The sequence below is a fragment of the Pollachius pollachius genome (genome assembly GCF_949987615.1).
Source record: "Pollachius pollachius genome assembly, chromosome: 1".
Lineage (NCBI taxonomy): Eukaryota > Metazoa > Chordata > Actinopteri > Gadiformes > Gadidae > Pollachius > Pollachius pollachius.
The window spans coordinates 34824002-34844792 of NC_136934.1; the positions used below are offsets into that span (position 1 = coordinate 34824002).

The 20791-nt window shown below is 48.8% G+C and overlaps 1 protein-coding gene across 1 annotated transcript in view; it reads left to right on the forward strand.

Annotated features, from left to right (window-relative positions):
* Positions 1-20118, forward strand: part of bbs9 (Bardet-Biedl syndrome 9) — a 122670-nt gene extending 102552 nt beyond the window's left edge. The window contains exon 23 of the mRNA XM_079746424.1: positions 19019-20118. Coding sequence (XP_079602550.1) covers positions 19019-19335 — 317 coding nt within the window. The 3' untranslated portion in view covers positions 19336-20118. The remainder of the gene's footprint in view (positions 1-19018) is intronic.
* Positions 20119-20791: the final 673 nt, after the last annotated feature.

The window sequence follows — 20791 nt, forward strand, 5'->3', positions numbered from 1 at the left end:
GAGGAGATTATGTGTAATATCGTGCCCCCCGCTCCCCTTCCCTTTCCGCAGCGTTCAGTGAGGATGCTGACTCAGGTTATTAAGCCCTGGGCGCATTCCAGTCCCCAGCCGGCTTTTACTTTGTTGTGGTTTTCACCATATGACGTCTTCCCAACTGGGTTGATACCCCCATTCTCTAGACGTATTTACCTTTCTAAATCTCTTTGGGTTTTGTTACTCTTAACGTCTGCGCTTTCCGAATTTGTATTTGACCTCAACCGAAGGCGATCCAGTTGTAAATCGTTTGGATGTTGTGTGTGCCGTGTGGGTACAGCTTACTAAACCTTAATATGGTGAAGATGCAATCAAGATGTGCAAAACATCATTCATCGTCTCCATCGGTGCGTCCAATGCGTTCCAGAATTCAAATAATCCTAAAATGGGCTCAAAGTTTGAACTATTTGGTTGGTACTTTTTTCCACAGTTAAGAATGATACCCCCCTAGGCCTTGAAACAACATGTACCTCTATTGACTTGTACCTAAGAAGAAAGACACATGAACGCCACACTTAAATGACTAAGTCATTAGGTTCAAGCACAGTAGGCTGTAAAGGAAGTCTTAGCAGAGGAATTCCATCAGTTGGCGTCATGGCAACAAGGCTTCCTCACGGGCTGTCACTCGTGGTACTCATGATTCAGATCTTTTGAGATTGTTCTCCAGTCAGCGGCCTGGTTCTTGCTAGTTTGGGGAGCTTTTCTCAGACTCTTCTATTAGACCCCTCCATCCCAGCATCCAAACCCACGCTGTCTTCCATCTCGGTGTGCGTTTCTCTTAACGCAAAAGGAAACATTAACTAAAACTCACTCTCTGAGTGTTTGAGTGTCTAATGGCTGCGAGGCCTCTGGTAGAGGCAGTTGGGTACATGAAGTTAAATAACGGGGTGTATACTACCTGCCGAATAATGAAGATGGTATTATGACCAAATCCAACAACGGAAAAATTCAAGCATCAAACTGCAACGCAGAAAAATTCAAGCACTGTTATTGCGCTCGGCTTTCATTCAATTCACGTCATCCAACGTGCCATTTGGCATTGAGGAAGTTCGGCCCGGTTATACTTCCACACAGCCACAGAGAGATGGTTGAGAGTGTGCACACTGGGGTCGTAACAGCCCAGCTGTGTGCGTTGTCCTCCCCGGGGTCCTTTTCTTGGAAGGCTCTTCCCTCATAGGAGGACTCGGCCTCCAGCTTGTGACGGAGCGCCCAATGGGTAAAGTCCGTGGGCGGGCGGGCTGCAAGATGACAGCCAGCAGGGCCCTGTGGTATAGATCTGCAGGCCTGCAGCAGATGGGAGGTCCGCACACGCGTCTTCGGACCCAGACAGCATCTGGAGATGGTCCTGGAGCTCTCAGCGCCAGTATGTGCTGTGTTCCAGAGACTAGAGATACTCCAGTTGTTACACACACACGCACACACGCAGATGGTCCGGTGGGATTGGAACATCTGTGCAGTGTTGGTGACAGCAGGAAAACAGAATTACTGAATTACATCTCAAATCTGGATCTTTGGCGAGCATTGTCACACCGGTCATAAATCTGAAGATATAATAGAATATTGAATATAATGGTCTCATCTATGACAATTTATTTAAAAACTCAATGGTATTTTTCGGTTTATTTTATTAAAAGGGGCCGTAGGGGACACAATGTCCGCAATTTAAACCTAACCCTAGACTCTGCATAAGCAGTTATTACCGTTTTCCTGCTAAATTTAATTTTGCAATAACATTTTGTGCTACTGTAATACTAGCTTAATGGTGTGGTTTGCCGTTTAATTTAGCTCTTTCAATTGAAACGGTCTGTTTCCATTTCTGTTATTTGTGTTCGTTATTCCAGTTGTAATTCCATTCGTAATTCCAATGTGTGTGCGCACTGGTTTCAAGTTTTAAAGGAAACTAGCCTCTTCCGCTGCCTCTAGATTATACCGCAAGGAACATTACCCTTTCCTCTTTGGCCTGCAGGGAGTCTGTGTGTGTGTGTGTGTGTGTATGTATGTGTGTGTGTGTATGTGTGTGTGTGTGTGTGTGTGTGTGTGTGTGTATGTGTGTTAGTGTGTGTGTGTGTGTGTGTGTGTGTGTGTGTGTGTGTGTGTTTGTGTGTGTGTGTGTGTTAGTGTGTGTGTGTGTGTGTGTGTGTGTGCACGCGCGTGCGCGGCTCCATGGAGACTGCTAGGACGAGTTCCTCTTCTCTGTAAGCACAGGCTCTCTCCCATGACCACCTCCTCTACCTGGAGACCTGCCCGTCTGTCCACTCTGGCGGTGTACGTCTTTTTGTCAGCATGTCCCTCTGTTTTCATGCATGTCCGTCTGTCTTTATGACTGTCTGTCTGTCTGCATGCATGTTTGTTTGTCCATCTGCATGTCTGTCTATCTGTCAGCATATCAATCCTGTCTGTCTGCATGTCTGTCATCCTTCATGTATTTCTGTCTGTCTGCATGTCTGTCAGCCTTCATGTCTGTCTGTCTGCCTGTATATACACTGTCTATCTGCATGTCTGTAAGCCTTCATGTCTGTGTCTGCATGGATATATGTCTGTCCATCTGCATGCATGTCTCTCCGTCTATCTTTCTGGTCTTTGTTTTTATGTCTTTCTTTATGCATGCATGCCGGACTCTGTCCATCTGCATGTCTGTCTGTCTGTTTGTCTATCTAAATAGCTGTATCTCTTTACCTCTCTGTGTATCTGACCTGCCTTTGATTATTTTTGATATATCTCTTCATATCTGTTTCATATATCTTTCTTGACCCCTTTCACACCCCCTTGCTCATTCTCTCTCTCTCTTTCTCTCACTCATCTCCGTCCCACGATCGCAATCTCTCTCTCTCATTTTCTGTCTCTCTCGCGATCTATCCCTCCCTCCCACTCATTCGCCGTCTCTCTCTCAATCTCTCCCTCTCGGTCAATATCAGTGCAGCTGTCATCCAGATGATGCATGGCTTTCAAACAGAATGCTCCCCTGTCCTGATCAAAGCGATGCTATGGCAGCCCATAATACACCCCATTCCCCTTCCTATCTTTGGAGTGGTCTCCGCTGAAACCACAGTGGCCGGGTTGTATTACCACACCCAGTCTGTAACGTGGCGTCACGGCAACCCTGCGTGTGTTTACATATTCATGAGTTGATATGACGGATGGGTGGATGGATGGAGGGATGGATGGATGAATCTTTTCCTCTTTCCACCTGTCTTTTCCCTTGTGGTACAGAGGCCTATTGATTTCATAACCACAAACACTCACACACACACCACTATGTTCAGAGATAAATGGAGTCACTAAACGGTGTTTGAAGACGAATGGCCCCCTCACACAGGACACAGCACTGTTCATGTATTTTCCTATGTCTCTCGCTCTCTCTCACACACACATACACACACATACACTCGCGGCCATCCATCATGGACCATGAAAGAGCCATTGAGGACTGTTGGGGAGGTACAAGTAGCGAATAAGGGACGTTTTAAACATACCGACCGGCAGACAGATGGGCAGGCAGACATACCAAGAGATAGATATTGGGAACTCTCTGGCAAAACTACAAACAGTCATAGGAAGTCATAAAAGATAAAGGAGAGGGAGAGGAAGGCAGAGGTTTCAAATGATCAAAGAGTCTTTATTAATTAACCATTATTTGTTTTCACTACAATCAGAATAGCTGACATTTCTGTGGATTTGGATATGACACCTATGTAAACAGGCCCTCTGTTTTGGGGATATCTTTGCTTTTCAGAACTTCACAGAAGCATTTTTTTATCATGATGACAGTGAAAGCAGATCCTGTGAACTCCAAACTTGAACGCCAGCACGTGCAGCAGCACGTGCATATTTCTGGTCCATGTATGTGTGTGTTTCTGAATGTATTTGGCTCACCACAAGGCTGCATACAGATTGGTTGAGGGATATTAATGTTGCTTGTGGGTGTGTGTTTGTGTGTGTGTGTGTGTGTGTGTGTGTGTGTGTGTGTGTGTGTGTGTGTGTGTGTGTGTGTGTGTGTGTGTGTGTGTGTGTGTGTGTGTGTGTGTGTGTGTGTGTGTGTGTGTGTGTGTGTGTGTGTGTGTGTGTGTGTGTGCGTGCGTGCGTGTGGTAGGTTTGCAGATCTTCATATCAAATCCCCCTCTGTGATGATGGCAATGTAGTAAATGGTTATGTTGTATGTATGTATTTGTGTGTGTGTATGATATTATCTAACTGAACTAGTTGTAAATCGTCCATGCCATGTCTATACCTGTGCACCTATAAACTCATATACAGTGTGTATACAGACAGACAAGCTTGGCAGGAGAGCTTTATTAGCTCAAAGAAGGAGTCACTGATAGATAAAGCTTCATACTTTCCCTTTGTATGCTAGCATACACACTTGGGCACACACACACACACCCAGCCACACATTCACATTATTTTTTCTGACCCCCACCTACTCCTTTAAGTCACACTCATGTACTGAGGATTAGTCATTTATGGAACAGTGCAGGATGTTATAAAATTGACCGAGAATAAAGCTTTTAAATCTGCTTCTACTCACATGAGACTGAGGACATACATGTACTTTGCAAACATTTACTTAACTATCAACTATATTTTTTTATCTTTAAAAGCAAACACAGACACACACACATCGACAAACTGACACACACATAGGTATGTGGCTATGTTGGCACTGCAGTTAATACCACCATTCTTGTCTTAATAACTCTTACACTCCCACTATTCTCTCTCTCTCTCTCTCTCTCTCTCTCTCTCTCTCTCTCTCTCTCTCTCTCTCTCTCTCTCTATCGCTCTCACTATCACTCTCTCAGACACACACACACACACACACACCTCAAACACACCCTTATTCACAATCACATGCTCAATCTCATTTACACATTCGCTTCTCTTGCTCTCACACTCCCTCTATCCATCTCCTTCACAACCTGTTTCTCTATCCCGCGCTCTCTCTGGCACACACAAACACACGAACACACGCACACACACACACACACACACACACACACGCCATATGCAGACAAATGCACATGCATACACATGCATGCATTCATACACAGACAGAAGCTTCAAGATTGTAATATTGCACAGGCCCACATTTACACACCATCTGAAATCATTATCTCCTCAAACATTATGTCACAATTTTCACTCCCTCACACACACGCTTACACCAGCGCACACACAAATACCTTCATCAAAACCTCCCCTGCAGGCCCAGACATTTGTGAATTGCGTCATTGAATTGATTCATTGTCCTCGCCTTATTTACTTGAGGGAAAAGATTCCAAGCCACGGGGACAAGCGTTGAAAATATGCAACAGCCATAAACTGTCCGTGCAGCCGTTTCATGCGCTGATTGGAGATATGTTGAATGGCATCGCCCCTCTGAGCAAGCAGTATGAACAATGAATGTGGTTGTGGATGGCAATTACTGAATAAATGAATTTACGCCAAAGTCTCGATACCTTGAGTGAACACATTTCTTAGCATTTCTTAATGCAGTGTAGGTGCCATGCATACCAGTAGAGCAGGAATTATAGTTACAGTACTACGGCCATGCTATGTGGGTATTTTTTACCAGACAATGGTCTGTGCCAGTACAATTGTGCAGGTATGACCAAACACTGTTGTAACACTGGAAATTAAGAACATTAAGAATCGGTAGGTCGTGCATTTTGAAAGTTCATTTGCATATTGTGGTCACATTCTTTTTTAAATCAACTTAAACGATACATTACCGTACAACATTCAGTATATTTTCTCATAAATTTCTCGACCAGGTTATCAGCTTTTATTAATGGTTAAAAAAAGTCCCCAGTATGTTATACTCTTCCTGTTTCCTGTTTAACGCTTTACCATCCCACCGGTCAGTGTTTGTGTAGGATCATGCATTTGTACTTATCATGGTTTTACTTCCTATTGATTAGATTAAGAAGAATTGAATGTCATTTCCATCACACACACACACACACACACACACATACACGCACACACATAGAGACACACACACACACACACACATTCCCAGTGTAGTCACAATAGAGCTTTGTTAGATAATAGCTTTTGTATATTCCAAGCCGACACACAATTGAAGGATACAGTGACCTTTGACCTTCAAGCCAGGGGCGCCATGTTATTTGGATTGTGGCAGTAAATCTCAGCTGAGAATGGCGTTAGCTACATGCTGGAGGTGTTAGTGTCACATCCTACATACCTGTAGTGTGTAGTGTGTAGTGTGTGTGTGTGTGTGTGTCTGTGTGTGTTTATGTGATACGCAGATTTACTGGCGGAAACCCACTGCCAAGAAAGGAGTGGTCAAATTAATCATGCTGTGTTTTTGTGTGATAAGTGTGTCTTTTCTGTGTGTGTAGAATGTCAAGTGCTTGGAAAGGTGCGGGACGTGAAGAAAATAGCAGGAAATGTTCCTCTGACTTATAATGCATCTGGCTTCTCAGACAATGACCTTTGGAGACGCGGCGGTCTTGGCTTGATAATCTGTGAAGTGTATTATGGATTGTGGAACAGCAATACGCATGAACATAAGCTGAGCACTGTGTATTTACATTGACTTAACACCACCCCTGCTGTGTGAGAGGGGCTCCGGAAATGGTGTTCAGGTTCTGGGACTTATGGAGAACAACGCTCAGACAGCTTTGTGTACCAGCATGTGTAGTGTAGTGTGACCACATCCGCACTGTGTGTGTGTGTGTGTGTGTGTGTGTGTGTGTGTGTGTGTGTGTGTGTGTGTGTGTGTGTGTGCGTGTGCGTGTGCGTGCGTGCGTGCGTGCGTGTGTGTTTGTGATATAGAAAGAAAAGGCACACGTATTTACCCACATAAATCTCAGACACAATCGCACCCACACCTGTGTTGGCTATAAATTTGACGGACAGATTTGCCAAAGGTGTGGAAATTGTAAATCCATGCTTATCATTCTCTCTCTCTCTCTCTCTCTCTCTCTCTCTCTCTCTCTCTAGCTATCTCTGTCTTTCTCTCTCTCGCTCTCACCCGCTCTCAATCCCTCTCTTTTTCTTTCCCTCCCCTGTGTTCTCTCTCTCTCTCTTGTCTCTCTCATGCTTATGCTCTCTCTCCCTCTCCCTCTCTCCATGTATGTTTCTTGGCCAGAGTGTGAGATCACTGCTGTAAAGCCAACACCAGGGCAGTAGCAGTCATGACCTTGTGCCATGTCCATGGACTAAGTCCTTGGCCTCTCCATTGTAACCCGAGCCTCGTGCTTAATATGAAAGCAAACATGCTTTCATATTTAGGATGTAATGTTGCTTTTTCACAAACTGTGCGGGTGTGTGTGTGTACTTTGTGTTAGTAGGACTAATCGCGTTGACCTGTCAGTGTGTTTGTGTGTGTGTGTGTGTGTGTGTGTGTGTGCGCTATGTGTATTTGTGTGTGTGTATCTGTGCATCTTTGTGTGAGTGTGTGCTTAGCTCTCCGCTCCCACTCGTCTCTGTGGGGATCAAGGAATTCCAACACGGGAATTCTTTCCAGCCGTTTAGTTTTTTTAGGTAATCACTGAGAAAGTGGGATCCTGGGCACCTTCCACCGTGAGTAGCGACCGAGTTTTGGTTGGCTGTACACCAAAGCTCCCGACTTCTCATTGGCTAGACTTTGAGCCTGACTCTTCGACCCTAATATGAACACTAGCTATTTGTTGCTATTAGCTTAAAAAAAATTACACTCAAAGGGTAATATTGAGCACTCCGGCTCCCATCCCACAGCCACACACACACACACACACACACAGATCTTAACGTTCAAATTCATTTCAACCTCTCGTTGAGTTTTAGTGGTCTGCAAACCTCACAGCCACCATTCATTAATCGCTGTCCAAACCAACAGAGCTGGATCAGAACGCTAACATTTGTAAGTCTTTATAATTATCGGGATATATGGTCCACGGTGGATTCGGGGCGGCTTGAAGCTAGAATGCTCCTCCTGCAGGCTCACACACTGGAGGTTCTCCCTCAGGTCCTCCACCTGCAGCCTTCCTGGGTCTCTTTCTGGGTCCACATGATGAACACGAGGAGGGGTTAGGTTCTGGTGGGAGGGGTTAGGTTCTGGTTGGAGGGGTTGGGTTCTGGTAAGAGGGGTTAGGTTCTGATAGGAGGGGTTAGGTTCTGGTGGGAGGGGTTAGGTTCTGTTGGGAGGGGTTAGGTTCTGGTGGGAGGGGTTAGGTTCTGGTTGGAGGGGTTAGGTTCTGGTAAGAGGGGTTCGGTTCTGTTTGAGGGGTTAGGTTCTGATGGGAGGGGTTAGGTTCTGGTGGGAGGGGTTGGGTTCTGGTGGGAGGGGTTAGGTTCTGATGGGAGGGGTTAGGTTCTGATTGGGCGGGCTTAAGTTCTGGTAGGGAGGGGGTTCTGTTCTGGTTGGGAGTTTTTAGGATCTGTTGGGAGGGGTCGGGTTCTGGTGGGAGGGGGTTAGGTTCTGGTGGGAGGGGTTAGGTTCTGGTAGGAGGGGTAAGGTTCTGGTGGGAAGGGGTAGGTTCTGGTTGGGAGTTGTTAGGTTCTGATTGGGCGGGCTTAAGTTCTGGTAGGGAGGGGGTTCGGTTCTGGTTGGGAGTTTTTAGGTTCTGGTGGGAGGGGTTAGGTTCTGGTGGGAGGGGTTAGGTTCTGGTAGGGAGGGTTTTCCTTATAACTAATTGCTTTGTTAATCTGTGATTAAAAAAAAGGTTTCTTTGATTAATTTCAGATAATATATCTTCAATTTCAAAACCTTTCAAATACGCTGGCGATAAAATGTATTAGTTAATATTTCTTCTATAACAATTATCCAAATTGTGTTATAAGAATGCTCTGGTAACACGTTGGCTTCCCTTCAATATTTCTGCTCGCTTATTAGCTTGTTTGGCAGCACTTTATGAACCAATTTGGTCGACGAGAGCTTCCTCTTTTAAGCTTGGTTAGCCCCTTGTGTGGGATCTTGTTTAGCTTACCCTTTGTAGTTTAGATGGCACCTTAGCTACTTGCTTGGTTAACGAGTTAGCTTCCCTCTGTTGCCCGGTAACCATGCTAGCTTCCCTTCCTTAGGTCTGGGAGCAGTTTAACTTTCCTTCTGTAGCTCTGCCAGCATTCAGCTTTCCTTTTTTAGCTCTTCTAAAAAAAAAAAAGCTCCTTTGATAGCTGTAGCACTTTAGCTTCCCTTTACGCTGTACGTTCCTCGCTCTCGACGCTGCTGCCTGGAGATGTGTTGTGTCGACGTACACATGGACAATGGCTTCACGGTCTGCCGGGGGGCCACTTATATCCCCGCGCTTTGTGATGTCATTGTAAGAACTCCAGCAGTATACTGTGGAGGAGCCTTGTGATGTCATCACTTTGCGATGTCATTGCTTTATGATTTCATCGTAGTGCCGCCTTCAACGGTCTGAGTTTCCAAGGGGTTCGGAGGTTCGGACCTTAAGCTTGGAGGAAAGTGCTTTGGGTTGGGTCGGAGATTTCGCTCAGAGTTTCGTGTGGAAGGAAAGCAACCCGAGTCCTCCGAGATCACGGCACAACAATGGCTGCCCATTTCATTGATTGACTAAAGTGAAGTTGCAGCAAGCACTAGATGCGAATTCAACACCCATTCTAACATTTGCTTTACGATACATTATAGCTTACAATTATAAACGTCACCTGATCAATTCTCGCTCATGTTCAACTATCGCTAGCAGTTCTAATAACTGATACAGTCTACTCTCAAGAACTATCTGTTTTTCTGTTTGTTTGTTTTTGTTTTATGTCATAGCCTACGAACTTCTGAGGGGCGTTTCTGAACGCTCTGATGTCGGAAGAAGGGAAGGTTTACGTAAAGACACGTAAGAGCTTCCGAACCTCCGAGCTGTTTCGAAGGCGGCATAGATCTCAAGCTGTGTATTTTGTATTGTGAGGTCTTCACTGTATGATGTCATTATAGAATATGGTTTTAATTGGTTTTGAAATAACTATACAACAAACCTATAAACATAACGCATTATAAAACCAAAAGTAGCGAGGTCGAAGGGGAGAGGTCACTGTGTCCAGACGGTGATGTTGTGACCTCAGCATGGCCTTGGGTAGAGAGAGAGAGAGAGCGAGAGAGAGAGAGAGAGAAACCTAGAGAACCCTGAGGGAAGTGTGGGTCTGTGGGGGGGGGGGGGATTCCCCTCAGTATAAAGTACCTTTTGTTTATGTGTGACTCTTGATCCAAATATTTCTCTCTCTCTCTCTCTCTCTCTCTCTCTCTCTCTCTCCAATTCCCCCCTAACCATAATTTACTCCCTTCCTCTCTCTCTCCTCACTTGTTAAATTGGCCTCTCTCTCTCTCTTTGAGGGATTGATGTTGTGGTTCACAGCCACCACTGTAGGTGCCTGTGGTAAATATTTCTGTGCATTGCCTGAAGGTGTGTGTGTGTGTGTGTTTTGCTGTGTGTTATGCTATGCTTAGTGTGTGCAGGAGTAAGTATGAGTGTGATAGTGTGTATTTGTTTACGGAAGTGTGTATGTTTGCAGGTCTCTGTGTGCAGCCTTCAGAGCCCCTCCCTACCCGTGTGTGTGTGTGTGTGTGTGTGTGTGTGTGTCTGTGTGTGTGTTTGAATGGGCTCTGGGCCTCCGATCTGTGGTCCTCTGTTGGCCCCAGGGGGCCCCTGGTGGTTATGTGGACGTCCGGAGGCGGAGGAGAGGTGGGAGGTCGGGGGCGGGGGGGGGGGGGGTTTGAGGCTGTGCCCAGCGGGGGCTCTGCGCCTGTGGCCGGCTGACCAGGGTGGCGCCCCTTCCTCCCTCTGCTCCGCATGGACGGCAAGGAAAATACCCAACTGTCCTGAAATATGAAAATGTCTGAAAATACATCCCTCCCTCCCTCCCTCCCTCCCTCCCTCCCTCACTCCCTCCCTCCCATATCCTCTGACTTTTTTTCTGACCAGGCCTTAAGACACAGGACTCTGTAGGGCTGGTTCTAACCAGGCCTTAAGACACAGGGCCCTGTAGGGCTGGTTCTAACCAGGCCTTAAGACACAGGGCCCTGTAGGGCTGGTTCTAACCAGGCCTTAAGACACAGGGCCCTGCAGGGCTGGTTCTAACCAGGCCTTAAGACACAGGGCCCTGTAGGGCTGGTTCTAACCAGGCCTTAAGACACAGGGCCCTGTAGGGCTGGTTCTAACCAGGCCTTAAGACACAGGGCCCTGCAGGGCTGGTTCTAACCAGGCCTTAAGACACAGGGCCCTGTAGGGCTGGTTCTAACCAGGCCTTAAGACACAGGGCCCTGTAGGGCTGGTTCTAACCAGGCCTTAAGACACAGGACCCTGTAGGGCTGGTTCTAACCAGGCCTTAAGACACAGGGCCCTGTAGGGCTGGTTCTAACCAGGCCTTAAGACACAGGACCCTGTAGGGCTGGTTCTAACCAGGCCTTAAGACACAGGGCCCTGTAGGGCTGGTTCTAACCAGGCCTTAAGACACAGGGCCCTGCAGGGCTGGTTCCCCCCTCTTCCGAGACCTCCACTGGCTCCCTGTAATAGCTTGCATGAGATTCAAGATGATGGTACTGGCATACAAGGCAGTCGATGGAACTGCCCCTGCCTACCTCCAAGCATTAGTAAAGCCACACACCCCAGCTCGATCCCTCCGCTCAACTACCTCAGCTGGACGTCTGGTACCGCCATCGCTAAGAGCAAGCAAAGGTCGATCAGCAAAGTCACAACTTTTCTCTGTTTTGGGACCTCAGTGGTGGAACGAGCTCCCTACCGATGTCGGGATCGCAGAGTCGCTCACCAGCTTCCGCAAAAGACTCAAAACTCACCTGTTCAGAGTTCACCTCGACTCTGCATAGAAACCAACGCACAGCCACCATTGAATGTTGTACGTCCTGGCACTTGTACATTGCACTTATTCAAGGTACTTAATTGTGTAGCATCTACAGTAGCTGCTATCATTGCTTTACATGGGGAATGGGTTAGCCTAGCGATTGTAATACTTGCACTTGGTTCTATGAACATCTTTACTGTACCGACAGCGATATATTGTTTCACTTCTTATGACAAATGTACTTATTGTAACAAATGCACTTATTGTAAGTCGCTTTGGATAAAAGCGTCTGCTAAATGCCCTAAATGTAAATGTAAATGTAAATTCTAACCAGGCCTTAAGACACAGGGTCCTGTAGGGCTGGTTCTAACCAGGCCTTAAGACACAGGGCCCTGTAGGGCTGGTTCTAACCAGGCCTTAAGACACAGGACCCTGTAGGGCTGGTTCTAGGTTTTAAATGGGAGTGGCTTCATGTGGTGGAGGTGAGACAACACCTCTCTGTTCCTCCGGTTTATGATACACATGTTTAGCTGTCGGGAGCCCCGGGACAAATATGATTGACTACCTTAGAGAAAGCATCAGTGCTGACGTCTCTCTCTCTCTCTCTCTCTCTCTCTCTCTCTCTCTCTCTCTCTCTCTCTTTCTCTGTATACCTCTCTTGGTCTCTTTCTCTTCCCCTCTCTTATTATTAGGTTTTGTATATTAGCATATATCTGTGTTTTAACGTGCATGTGCTAATATTATCTATTTCTGCATGAATCGATGTGTTGGTAGGTGGTGTGTGTGTCTATCCATGTCTGTGGGTGTGCATGCCAGTGGGAAGTGACAATGTCGGAGGGTTTGTGGTGCGGACCAGCTGTATTTTAGCTAACACAAATGTCATATTTTTAACAATGGCAGACTGGTCATATCTGGGTGTGTGCATCACAGTGGCAGTTTTACAAAACCACCATAAACGAAAGCAACCAATTGTGTGTGTGTGTGTGTGTGTGTGTGTGTGTGTGTGTGTGTGTGTGTGTGTGTGTGTGTTATTATGTGTGTGAGGTAATAGGAGTTATGTATTTTGTGTGTGGGTCTTAGTTTTATTTTTAGTATTTGTGTGAGTGTGCGCACCATGTTCCTCAGACTAAATGTTTGAATGTCGGTACGTTCGTTGTTGTTTTTTTTAAACGTGCACTGAATTTTGTCTGTGGGTACATGTGCTTGCCTATGCATTTTAGTTAAGCATATTTATTTCTGTGTGTGTGTGTGTGTGTGTGTGTGTGTGTTGAGGTGCAGGGCGTAGCTGAGAGAGAGAGAAAATATCTCAGTTGACCACATACCCTCCCTAGAACACCACACCCTCCAGAGAGAGGGCGAGAGATCAGCAGGCAGAGCATGCAGATTCTCTCTCTCTTCTCACCTTTCTCCCCTTGTGTGACATATCTAAGGTGTATCAATCACTGTTGTCTCTGCTGTTTCTTTTCTCGCTGTCTGTTGGTTTCATCTGCCCTCCTTCCCTCTTTATCTCTCATTTTGTCCTTTCTTGTTCATATATTTTTATTTCTTCCTCTTTCTCCGTAACCCACTTTTTTTTTCTTTTCTATCCTTTTTCTGTTCCTTCGTTCTCTCTCTGCCCGTGTCTGTGGGACTTCCTGTCAACGGTGACCACAGATTATTGGTTGGCAGGACCGACCGCATCATCAGTGTGGGACGCTGGCAGGACATGGCAATGCATATTGTGTATTTCTGTTTAAGTGTGTGTGTGTGTGTGTGTGTGTGTGTGTGCGTGTGCGTGCGCGTGTGTTCCAGCGTGTTCGTGGGTGGTTTAGTAATGGGCCTCGAGCTAAACCATCAGAGGTCGCACACACACACACACACACCACACACACCAGCACACACACACACCAGCACACACACACTAACACACACACACACACGCACACACACACAAACTCACCCACACACACTAACACTAACACACACACAAAAACACACACACACATACACACAGTGTGATGGGCAGTCGGGTTGTGCTTCAGCAGCACATTCCAGAACCAGGAATAGTATAAAATAAACCCAGCCAACCCACTGTCATCCTCTATGCATCAATCTCGCTCCCTCTCTTTCTTCCTCCCTCACTCTCCCAGTATGGATTTAAAATGTAAAAGATGTCTGTCTGTCACTCTCTTTTTATGCAGCACCCAAGACCTAAGCATCGTCCATATTTCAATCATAACTTGACATATTTCATACCATGTACCGTTGCCTCTTTATGTGTTTTTTTTGCTGTGTGTGTGCGTGTGCGTTAGTTTATTAGTGTTAGCCCACAATGCACATGTGTGTGTAGACTCCATCTACATCTGCCCCCTTCTGTTCCCACGCTGTCTAGCCATGTGCTGCTCTGCTTACCCACACACACACACGCACGCACACGCACACACACACACACACACACACACACACACACAGCAGAGCGCTTGTCGTTTCCTAGTGGTGGGAAGCTACCTGGAGTCTCCTCTGTGGTGGAGGGCTGGGTGAGGTGGGGGGGAGCCGGTGCTGGTGGGGGTCTGGGTCGGGGGTGGGGCCCCATGTGGGCGCCTTGTGTGGCTCCCGTCTGTTTTGACTACGGCTGTGTGCAGATGAACACAGGGGCCCGCGCCACAGCCCTCAGGGGGGAAGCGGAGCGGGACATCTGGGCTTTGAGCTCCCAGCAGATAACAGTCGCCTCCGCTCTGAGACTCCATCTTATCGGCCCCGTGTCCGCGACAAGCTCCTTTGAGTCGGAGCTCTGCTGTTGTTTTAGTTTCTCTGGGAGACAATCAGTGGATTGAGAAACGTATTACCAAATGATGTCCAGGACCCTGAATCTGTTCCTTGGTGTGTGTGTGTGTGTGTGTGTGTGTGTGTGTGTGTGTGTGTGTGTCTGTGTGTGTGTGTGTCTGTGTGTTTTTGTGTGTGCGCGCACGTGTGTCCGTGCGCACGTGTTTGTTCGCGTGTGGGTTTTTGTGTCTCAGCGTGTGTCTGTGTGTGAGCGTGTGTGTGTGTGTGTGTGGGTGACGCCAGCTCACAGAAACCCCCTCACTACGTTGCCCCCCAGAGCCTCCTTTCAGATCTCATGTTATTTTTTTCATCATGCAATAAAACAGTGCAAGCAGTTAATTCCACTAAATGAAACACCTCCCTCGCAACAGCAAGAGTCCTCCCTGGGAGACGCACCCCTGCAGGTCAATGATGTGCTACGCCTAGGAAACTACATTACCCACGATACCCCGAGACACTGATCTCATCCGGACCCTGTTGCGATGGGTTGGCTGGGGGGGGGGGAATAAGTGCCTCTGCTGACCCCTATAATGATCCCCTTCCCATGTACAGGTAGTGGCCATCCCGTGTGGATAGGGCTTAACATGGCTTCCTTCCTCGCTGCATGGAGCACAGGCTCACGCTCTGTTTAGTCTTGAGGCTTCCACTGTGTTAGTTTGTTGAGCTAGCGAACGGACAAGAGCGGCCCTGACCCCTCTGGGGTTCCTTACAGGGAGGGAGGGCGGCGGCCATCTTGTCTTACAATGTCAATGTTTATGGACCTGTGGAAGTGCTCCCCTGGGCGTCCCCCAACCCCCTGCTCTCTCGGTCTCGCTGTCTCTCTCTCTCTCTCGCTCTCTCTCTCTCTCTCTCTCTCTCTCTGTCTCTCTCTCTCTGTCTTTCTCTCTTTCTTTCTCTCTGTCTCTCTGTCTCTCTCTCTCTCACTCTCTCTCTGTCTCTCTCTGTCTCTCTGTCTCTCTCTGTCTCTCTCTCTGTCTCTCTCTCTGTCTCTCTGTCTCTCTGTCACTCTCTCACTCTCTCTGTCTCTCTGTCTCCCTCTCTCTCGCTCTCGCTCTCTCTCTCTCCCTCTCGCTCACTCGCACTCTGCTGTTTTTCACTGGATGCTAGCAGGGGAGCAGAGATCAGCATCGCAGTGAGCGAGGTACCAGGGGTACCAGGGGTGCCAATTTGTTGGAGTCGAAGAGAAAAGGAGGAATTAGGGCCGGAGAAAACGAGCTGGGAGATTTACCTTCCCGGGGTCTACCGATCATGTACTGATAACGTGGAGACCTAAGCGGTGGGGGGAAGAGTCAAAGGTCAAAGCTGTCGAACAGGAGCCGGGCTTCCTGTTTGGCTGTGATGGCAGTGGCGTGCCCTGGCCAGGTGACGTGTGTAGAGTGTATCAGGAGACACCCTGAAGGTTAAAGACGGACGTGGAACCAAGGTCCGAGGACACTGCTTCTAGCTATGTTTCTTTCTTAGCACTCCATTATCTGACTAAACAGTTTGGTTATTTACTTAGATACAATACAATACAATACAACTTTCTTAATCCCACTAGAGGCAAGCTGCTCAAAAACTACTTGTTTGAGCAGCTTGTTTCACATACTGTAACATACAAGCAACAAATACACATACACAACTAAGGAGCATCGAGTGGTCGAATTGCTGAGGGGATGAACTCGCTCACTCGCTTGCTCTCTGAACACTGAACACGCAAGATGCTCACTCGCTTGCTCTCTCTCACATACACGCGCACGCATATACACACACACTAGGGCATGGACACACACTTCTACTCGCCCTGATTATACTCTCCTACTCTCGTGTCGTACTCCACTTCTACCACATGGAGCACGCACATACTTACTCTCTCTCACACACGCACACACAGATGCACACACACTTATTCTCTCTCTCACACACACATGCATGCTTGCATGCAAACACATACACACACTTACATTCTTTCCCCAACACATACACATATGCACACTTTCAAGCACGCAAATACACCAGCACATCCGCACACACACATACACTCTCTCTCACACACACACACACACACACACACACACACACACACACACACACTCACTTTCTTTCACACGCACATACACACACACGCACGCATCCACTCATGCACACACACCCACACACACGCATGCACTCTCACACATACACCCATACTTACTTTCTTACACACACGCACATTCACACACATGCACTCACACACACACCCTAACTACTTTCTTTCACACATACACCCACTCTTCAGGCGGGGTTTATTGTCATATTATGGTCTGTCTCTGCAGGGGCCGATATGGAGTGATCTTTCTAACAGACTGCCGGCGCTGGGGCCAAACGCCCTGTCTGTTAAACACAACACACTTCTCATGTCTGCCCCTTAAATGATGCACGCCCAGTTAACATGGCTCCATGTGTGTGTGTCTGTGTGTGTGAGTCTGTGTGTGTGTGTGTGTGTGTGTGTGTGTGTGTGTGTGTGTGTGTGTGTGTGTGTGTGTGTGCGTGTGCGTGTGCGTGTGCGTGTGTGTGTGTGTGTGTGTGTTCATGCAGCTATTGCATACAATGGTGTCATTTGCCAAAGCAAAATGATGTGTGCGCTGCTCTCGACGTTTCTCTCCGTCCAGCCTGTGCCTGTGTGCTCGTGCCTTTGGTGTGAGCGGCGTACGATGTGTGTGCAGGCAGGGCATCTTTAAGTTGTTTTGGCTTTGTTTGGGGCTCTTCGTCTCCGCTGGCTACGACCAACGGGTGCAGGAGGGTCGGTGAGACCGGGTCGACTGGACGTGGCGGTCCCGTCTGGAGTCTTTTTGGCCCTTGGGTAGGGAATTAGCGAGTTATAGAGGGGGGATGGGAGTGGAGGAGGGCGTGTCGTTTATGGTCCAACAGAAGTGCTATACGAGGGGGTTCCCCTCTCAATTATCCCTGCGCCTGCTGTCCCGCAGCCTGCTGCCATAATCAAGGAGCCGCCACTCCAGCGCTGATAGAGCCACTTAGCGTATTAGCAGCCCAGCCGCCTGCCGCGCGCTGTCTCCCTCTCTGCCCCGTCTCCCCCTCTCTCCCCCTGTCTGCCTCTCTGTCCGGCGGTCTGAGTGGCTCTCTGTCTCTCTCGGTGCTTAAAGGTGGTGTTTGAGTTAGCCCCCTCCCCCCCCACCCGACCCAGCAGCCCTGAATTAGCTGTTTATTTACGTAGCGTCGGAAGCCGTCCACTGTGTTTTATCATGTGCCTGACAGCCCGTGTCGGGGTTCAGTCACTTTACAGCCAGGGAGTTGTCGCTAGACGCCGTCGCCCTGCGCCTTCCACCTGGCTTTATCCCCGTGACGCTAGTTCACATGGCACCTATCCAAATGGGATCCAAATCACTTCCTGCATGTTTTGTGTTGCAACAATGAAGACAGACAGTTATCTTACCAACACACACATGACTTTCCACACACACACATACATGCGTAGTCCTCGTATTATATATGCAAATGTGCACAACATACATACTAATGGGCACGTACATACATAGCATGTATGTAATATGTATGATACACACATATACATACGCATGCATACATATAAATCAGACAGACATTGGACACGCACACACACACACACACACACACACACAGGTGTATATAAACAGCAGTAAGACTGACTCAGCAAGGGGCCCCGGCATGCACACAGAGGGCCGTCTGGGGGTCTGGGGTCCCTAACTCCCGCTCTTTCTCATGGAGATAAGCCCTGCCCTGCCATTGTTGGAGCACAGACAACCACACTCTTATCCCAGTATCAAGGAGCCCATCCAGAGGGGGCTGAGCGGGGGGGTCTTCAGCGGGCCCTAAGTGGGCCTCCTTTGTAATGCAACAGTTGCTGTTGTCACTCAATTAGTCCACTGACGGTCCGAGTCGTCTGACGGCAGGGGGCTGGGCGCGCGGGGGGGGGGGGAAGGGGGGGCTCTGCAGCCATGCTGACAGGCAGCACAGCCTGTGGTACTCTAGATGCGGAGGGTCTCAGGGTCGATGGGAGGGGAATGTCGTTGGCCCGGGGGGAGCAGATGTCACTCAGTCAACTGTCACCCTTTCCCTGGTCCCGCAGCGCTGTGGAAGGGGACGCAGAGCTGGTTTGTAGGGTTGTAAATTGTTGTGTTTGTTCAAATACGTGCACTTTTGTTCCCCTTCTTTTTCCTTTCCTTCCCTCCGACTCTCTCTCTCTCCTTTCGCTCTCTCCCTCTAAAAACGGAGAGAGCGAAACGTTTCCACTTTTAAAAGTGACAAAGTGGAAACAATTAGACAAAGTCAGACAAAGAATTGAATGTGAAAAATATATATACGTTGGAATCACATCTGTTACAGCACTGGTCAGAGCCACACATGCAGCACTACGTTGTGTGAGACGGTGAGTAACGATGGGACCCTCTGTGCCTCTGTCTCCCCCCAGACAAGGAGCGGAAGGAGGCTCCCAGGGAGCTGTCAGAGGGGTCCTTGAGGGAGGAGGACGCTGCAGAGGAGGAGCCCGCCAAGGAGAAAAAGGAGAAGAGAGAGAAAAAGGAGTCAAAGAAGGAGGCGAGCAAGGAACCCAAGGGGGAGGAGGTGAAGAAGGAGTCCAAGAAAGAATCCTCCAAGGACAAGAAGGAGCCTCCCAGGGAGGAGAAGGAGAGCAAGAAGGAGAAGGAGGGAGGAGAGAAGAAGGTGGCCCGCAAGTCATCTGTGAAAGTAAAAGAGAAGAAGAAAGAACCAGAGGCTGGGGAGGGCTAACTGCGCACACGCACACACTCGCACGCACACACACACACTCTCGTGAAGACACAGACACGCACATGCACACACACACACACACACACACAAACACACACACACACGTACACACACTCACACACACACACACCTTCACGAACACACACACACTCTCTCAAGCACATGCACACACACACACACACACACACACACCCTCGCGAAGACACAGACACGCACATGCACATACACACACACACACACACACACTCACACACACACACCTTCACGAACACACACACACTCTCTCACGCACATGCACACACTCACACACACACACACACACACACACACACTCTCTCACGCACGCACACACACACACCACTGCACGGCCACCGCTCGATAGTTCTGTTGTGTAATGTGGAGCGCTGTGGTGGGAACGTGTTCCAGAGACTCAGACAACCTCTTCCTCCTCTTGTCCCTCTCTCTCTCCATTCCACTTCTTCACGCCCTAATCCCTTATCTCCGTCTCTTCTACTTTCCCTTTCCTTTACTTCTCTCGTCACCTTGGTTTTGTCATTCCCTCTTCTATTATCTTTCATTTTCCTCTAGCTTTTCTCTGTCTTCTTACCTCCATCTTCTTTTGTCATCTGCTCTCCTTTGCCCCTTTCCTCTCCTCTCCTCTCCCCACTTCTCCTCCCCTCTCCTCTCTTCTACCCCTCTCCTCTCCTCTCCTACTCTCTCCTGTTCTCTCCCCAACCCCTCTCCTCTCCTCTCACCTCCCCATCTCTCTCCATTCCCCCTCTCCTCTCCTCTCCTACTCTCTCTCTTCCTTCTCTCCCCATCCTCTCTCCTCTCCCCCTCTCCCCCTCTGCCCTCCTCCCCTCTCCTCTCCTCCCCTCTCCTCTCCTCTCCCCTCCTCCCCTCTCTCCCTCTCTCCCCCTCTCCCCTCCTCCCCTCTCCCCCTCTCCCCTCCTCCCCTCTCCCCCTCTCCTCTCCTCTCCTCCCCTCTCCTCTCCTCTCCTCTCCCCTCCTCCCCTCTCTCCCTCTCTCCCCCTCTCCCCTCCTCCCCTCTCCCCCTCTCCCCTACTCCCCTCTCCCCCTCTCCTCTCCTCCCCTCTCCCCCTCTCCTCTCCTCTCCTCCCCTCTCCCCCTCTCTCCCCCTCTCCTCTCCTCTCCTCTCCCCTCCTCCCCTCTCCCGCTCTCCTCTCCTCTCCCCTCCTCCCCTCTCCTCTCCTCTCCTCTCCTCTCCTCTCCTCTCCTCTCCTCTGCTCTCCTCTCTTCTCCTCTCCTCTCCTCTCCTCCTGTCCTCCAGCTGCACTATAAGCCACAGTGCATGCCTCTCTGCTCCCTGCTCCCTGGTCAGGGGCCTCTCTAGCCACCAGCTCCTCGCCCTACATGCCAGACGCTCTCCGACGTCAGCCCTCAGGACCTCCTTGCCACCTCCTCCTCCTCTTCCTCCCCTACCACGGGACCAGAA